We start from the raw sequence: 6,000 nt of genomic DNA on the forward strand, positions 1-6,000 counted from the left end.
TTCTACTTCCCCATTCCAGACACTTCCAAATAAGTTATATAAACAGAGCAGTGAGGTATTTAAACCATAGGAGGAAGGAACTCATTTTTAAGATTACTACCTAAATGTGTTTTAATTGTTTTACTGAAATTTCATTATTCTGTATGTACAAGTCTAACATACAACTAGAGAGAGTTTCACAATGCTATTTTTAATGTGAACCTAACCTGGAAAGAGTAAACACATAGTGGCATAAATTTCAGAGTGGGAGCTATTCATAGAATATCAGGGCTGGAAGGGACCTCAGGAGGTCATCTAGTCCAACCCCCTGCTCAAAGTAAGACCAATCCCCAACTAAATCATCCCAGCCAGGGCTTTGTCAAGCCTGACCTTAAAAACTTCAAAGGAAGGAGATTCCACCACCTCCCTAGGTAACACATTCCAGTGTTTCACTACCCTCCTAGTGAAAAAGTTTTTCCTAATATCCAACCTAAACCTTCCCCACTGCAACTTGAGACCATTACTCCTTGTTCTGTCATCAGCTACCACTGAGAATAGTCTAGATCCATCCTCTTTGGAACCCCCTTTCAGGTAGTTGAAAGCAGCTATCAAATCCCCCCTCATTCTTCTCTTCCGCAGACTAAATAATCCCAGTTCCCTCCGCCTCTCCTCATAAGTCATGTGTTCCAGTCCCCTAATCATTTTTGTTGCCCTCCGCTGGACTCTTTCCAATTTTTCCACATCCTTCTTGTAGTGTGGGGCCCAAAACTGGACACAGTACTCCAGATGAGGCCTCACCAATGTCGAATAGAGGGAAACGATCACGTCCCTCGATCTGCTGGCAATGCCCCTACTTATACATCCCAAAATGCCATTGGCCTTCTTGGCAACAAGGGCACACTGTTGACTCATATCCAGCTTCTCGTCTACTGTAACCCCTAGGTCCTTTTCTGCAGAACTGCTGCCGAGCCATTCGGTCCCTCATCTGTAGCGGTGCATGGATTCTTCCGTCCTAAGTGCAGGACTCTGCACTTGTCCTTGTTGAACCTCATCAGATTTCTTTTGGCCCAATCCTCTAATTTGTCTAGGGCCCTCTGTATCCAATCCCTACCCTCCAGCATATCTACCTCTCCTCCCAGTTTAGTGTCATCTGCAAACTTGCTGCGGGTGCAATCCACGCTATCCTCCACATCATTTATGAAGATATTGAACAAAACCGGCCCCAGGACCGACCCTTGGGGCACTCCACTTGATACCGGCTGCCAACTAGACATGGAGCCATTGATCACTATCCGTTGAGCCCGACCATCTAGCCAACTTTCTATCCACCTTATTGTCAGTCCATTCCTCTAGCCCATACTTCTTTAACTTGCTGGCAAGAATACTGTGGGAGACCGTGTCAAAAGCTTTGCTAAAGTCAAGGAACAACACGTCCACCACTTTGCTTCTTACAGAAAGTAGTTCTATAGTTCAATAATGAGTTACTGAGTAAGTAAAGTTGAGAAAGCTTTTTCCAGGGATAATCTGAAAGTCTTGTGGAGAGAAAGTAGTTTTGTCCTTTCTGAAGTCTATTTTTCATAGCAATATTATCCCATCCTGAGGCAGCTTAGTTAATACATTTTGCTTTGAAAAATTAGTTTAGCCATAAGTGTTTCTCTGTTCTTTCATTTGTGGGGCTTAAGACCTAATTCAGCCCTGGCAAAAGCACCACCCACTGACTTCAAATGAGAGGCCAGATGCTCAGGGAAGTGCTGAAGTGGACTTTGTCTTTCTCACTGGGCAGATATTTCTGGAGACACAGTGTGATAGGTTTGTTTATTGCACATTAGCAAACTGAAGGACTATTTTCTAGTAGGGTAACAACTTAATAAGCCTCTGGGGTAGGCCTCATTTTATACGCAATAATCAATATATTATGGAGTTTAATTACAGGCACATCCTAGGGTGACCAGACATCCCAATTTTATCAGGACAGTCTCAATTTTAGGGGACTTGTCCCGCATCCCAACCTTACATCGGTCGGGATGCCCTTAGTCCCAACAGTGGGACCGTCCGGACCGCAGCCACGGTGCCACCGCTCACCGCTTCCTGGGGCAGCTCCCGGCACCTGCCCACCGGCAGGAGCGCCACGTGCTGCAGGGGTGGGGCTTGTAGGCACCGGGAGCAGGCAGAGAGCCCTCCGCCCTGACCCGACCTGCAACCCTAGGAGCCAGAGGGACCTGCCTGCTGGATACTTCCCAGGACGGGAGCCGCCCCAGGTAAACACCACTGGGACTCCCCACCTCGCCCCCCGGCAGGTTCCTCTGGGCTCCTAGGGTGGGGGGGCTCTGCGTGCTGCCGGTGCCTGCAAGCCCCGCTCCGCAGCTCCAGCAGCTCCCGCAGCTCCCATTGGCGCTTTTCTCAGTCAATGGGAGCCACAGAGCTCACGCTTGTGGCGGGAGCAGCACGTGGTGAGTCTGGAGACCCCCTCGCCGCTCTCACCCTAGGAGTCAGAGACCTCCCAGCAGGGCTGGTGAGTGCAGCCAGGGAAGGGGGTAGGGTGTAATGGTGAGTGTCTGGAAGATGTGTGTGTGGGGGGGGGGTGTTGGGCTGTGAGGGTGTGGAGGGCGCTGGGCAGTGAGGGAGGTTTGTGTGTTTTGGGGTGCTAGGCATTGGGGGCCTATTGGTGGGTGCTGGGCAGTGCAGGAGATCTGTGTGTGTCAGGGCACTGGGGGTCTGTGTGGGGCATTGTGTAGTTGTGGTGGTGGGGCTGTGGGGAAGGGCACTGGGAGGGAGGGAGGGGAAATCTGTGTGTATTGGGAAACCAGCACGTCGGGGGTTCTGTGTGGGGCGGTGGGCAGGGGGGCGCTGGGCGGGGGGTGTGCGCACAGCACTGTGCGTTCGTGGGGGAAGGGTTGAAGGGGGCTCTGGGCACAGTGGATCCAGGGGCGCGGGGCAGGGGAGCTGTGTGGCGCAGCGTGGGCCCACCCCAACAGGAAGGGGCACGCTGGTAGCACAGGGCCAGGTGGCCAGTGGGCTCTGGCTCGGGCCGTGTCTGTCTCTTCGCCCCCGCCCACCGTGCCCCGGTAGTTCACACGCGCGATCTGGTCACCCGAGCACACCCAGACCGGTGGGAGAGGGGCCGGGGCCGGGGCCGGGGCCGGGGCCGCTCCCCCCCCCCCCCGCCTCCAGCGCAGGGAGCTGCGTCCGGACTCCACGGAGGGCTCAGGGGATGGAGAAGGAGCGCGGCCTTCCCCGGGGGGTCCCGGAGAGGAAGGGGGAGCTCGGCCGCTCCCACCTGCTGTTGCACGTGGCCCGGGTACTGCTCGATGAACTCGGTGAAGCGAATGTAGTCGGAGCCCAGGCGGCAGAGCCGGTTCAGGACGCTGCTCTCGCTGGGGTGCAGGAACGGCAGCTCCTGGGACACCTGCGGGGAAGCGAAGCCGGGTGAGCGCAGGGCCCGAGCGGGCGGGACGGCGGGGGCGGGGGCCGGGCCGGTGGTACCTGGAGGCCGCTCCTCTTGCTCCAGGTGAACGCGGCCCCGGGGTACCCGCTCAGCGCCAAGAGCAGCTCGTGAATCATCCTGGGAGCTGGAGCCGGCGGCCGACGCCTTCCACGCGCCTAGCGAGCTCCGCAAAGCCCCCTGGGAAGCGTAGTCCCGCTCCTCTCCCAGATCGAGGGGGAAGGCTGCTCCCGCAAAGCCCCCTGGGAAGCGTAGTCCCGCTCCTCTCCCAGATCGAGGGGGAAGGCTGCTCCCGCAAAGCCCCCTGGGAAGCGTAGTCCCGCTCCTCTCCCAGATCGAGGGGGAAGGCTGCTCCCGCAAAGCCCCCTGGGAAGCGTAGTCCCGCTCCTCTCCCAGATCGAGGGGGAAGGCTGCTCCCGCAAAGCCCCCTGGGAAGCGTAGTCCCGCTCCTCTCCCAGATCGAGGGGGAAGGCTGCTCCCGCAAAGCCCCCTGGGAAGCGTAGTCCCGCTCCTCTCCCAGATCGAGGGGGAAGGCTGCTCCCGCAAAGCCCCCTGGGAAGCGTAGTCCCGCTCCTCTCCCAGATCGAGGGGGAAGGCTGCTCCCGCAAAGCCCCCTGGGAAGCGTAGTCCCGCTCCTCTCCCAGATCGAGGGGGAAGGCTGCTCCCGCAAAGCCCCCTGGGAAGCGTAGTCCCGCTCCTCTCCCAGATCGAGGGGGAAGGCTGCTCCCGCAAAGCCCCCTGGGAAGCGTAGTCCCGCTCCTCTCCCAGATCGAGGGGGAAGGCTGCTCCCGCAAAGCCCCCTGGGAAGCGTAGTCCCGCTCCTCTCCCAGATCGAGGGGGAAGGCTGCCCCCGCAATGCCCCCTGGGAAATGTAGTTCCAGACCGAGGCTCGTGGGAGGCAGCCGCTCAGCTCGCGCTCGCCCTTCGAAGGACCGCGGCCTGTGGGCGATCTCCACAGTGACAGAGCCTGTGTGGGGACTGTCCTGACCGCCTCCATGGCCCCGCGCCGGCGCGAGGATCCCGCTGGGGGAAAGGGCTGTTTTTTACTCGGCGTGGGAAGCGATTTGCTGGAACTCCAGAGAAATCTGCCCTTCCTGCAACCAGGAAGCTGCAGCTCCCGAGGAGAACAAGCGTGGCCAACTCCTGAGATTTTGTCACAACTCTTGTCATATTTGGGGCGGTTCTTAAAGCCCCAGCTGCTGGCATTGAAGATTGTGTGAGTATCTCAGCTTTCATTTAAGAAAAACATTCTAGCCCTCGTGGTTGCAAGAAAAGCTTCAAAACGTGAAGCAGGTGCCCCCAGCAGCACAGAAACCAGAAGGCAAATAAAACACACACCAAATGTATTATTTTAAAAAAATCATTGTTTTTAAAATCTCATCATTTTTGGGGGGTTGACTCAAGAGCTTTGAATGGCTGGGTTTGATCATAGAATCACAGAATCATAGAATATCAGGGTTGGAAGGGACCTCAGGAGGTTGTTGCCGGCACCCGGTGCCGAGAGGCTAAACAACAGCTGGAGTGGTTCGCTAACCGGTGTGCTACACCCAATAATCACAACGGGGTGGAGACGCAGAAAAGTTAATTTGCAGCTGCAAAAAGGTACAGGGAGAATAGAATCTCCAATCCTGCACACAGAGCAGGAAGTTACACAGGCTTTTATACATCTTTTTTCCAGCATACTTATCCTATAGCAAGCTGCCCTAAGTATCCATATAGCCAGCCAATCCAGTTCCCAGCTAGTTCCCTTGTTCTCTGTATCATTTGTTAAACCATACATAAAGCTGCTTTATTCAGCATTGTTCTTCCATATCTGCCCTGTTTGGCCTTGCTTAGTTTCAGGCAGTCTGACTCTGCAACATATTGTTGCAGATTCTCAGCATAACTGCTGTGAGTGCCTCCAGGCAGGGGGGCCAAGGACACCTGGGCCTAGTGCGAGGGGGCTTCATCGACATTCGTGGTCTTCCATTCCCTCGAGTTACCTAGTGGCCATGCCCCAGTGTCCCCAACAAGGTCATCTAGTCCAACCCCCTGCTCAAAGCAGGACCAATCCCCAACTAAATCATCCCAGCCACGGCTTTGTCAAGCCTGACCTTAAAAACTTCTGAGGAAGGAGATTCCACCACCTTCCTAGGTAACATATTCCATTGTTTCACCACCCTCCTAGTGAAAAAGTTTTTCCTAATATCCAACCTAAACCTCCCCCACTGCAACTTGAGACCATTACTCCTTGTTCTGTCATCTGCTACCACTGAGAACAGTCTAGATCCATCCTCTTTGGAACCCCCCTTTCAGGTAGTTGAAAGCAGCTATCAAATCCCCCCTCATTCTTCTCTTCTGCAGACTAAACAATCCCAGTTCCCTCAGCCTCTCCTCATAACTCATGTGTTCCAGTCCCCTAATAATTTTTGTTGCCCTCCTCTGGACTCTTTCCAATTTTTCCATATTCTTCTTGTAGTGTGCGGCCCAAAACTGGACACAGTACTCCAGATGAGGCCTCACCAATGTCGAATAGAGGGGAATGATCACATCCCTCGATCTGCTGGCAATGCCCCAACGTATACATCCCAAAATGCCAT

At 54.9% G+C, this 6,000-nt stretch overlaps 1 protein-coding gene across 1 annotated transcript in view; it reads right to left on the reverse strand.

Annotated features, from left to right (window-relative positions):
- The window catches only part of TUBGCP4 (tubulin gamma complex component 4), a 42,784-nt gene extending 39,168 nt beyond the window's left edge, over positions 1-3,616 (reverse strand). Inside the window, exons 1-2 of the mRNA XM_084641760.1 lie at positions 3,463-3,616; positions 3,257-3,385 (exon numbers count right to left, since the gene is read on the reverse strand). Coding sequence (XP_084497886.1) covers positions 3,257-3,385; positions 3,463-3,540 — 207 coding nt within the window. The 5' untranslated portion in view covers positions 3,541-3,616. The remainder of the gene's footprint in view (positions 1-3,256; positions 3,386-3,462) is intronic.
- Positions 3,617-6,000: the final 2,384 nt, after the last annotated feature.

Source organism: Lepidochelys olivacea, assembly GCF_965140295.1.
Source record: "Lepidochelys olivacea isolate rLepOli2 genome assembly, chromosome: 10".
Lineage (NCBI taxonomy): Eukaryota > Metazoa > Chordata > Testudines > Cheloniidae > Lepidochelys > Lepidochelys olivacea.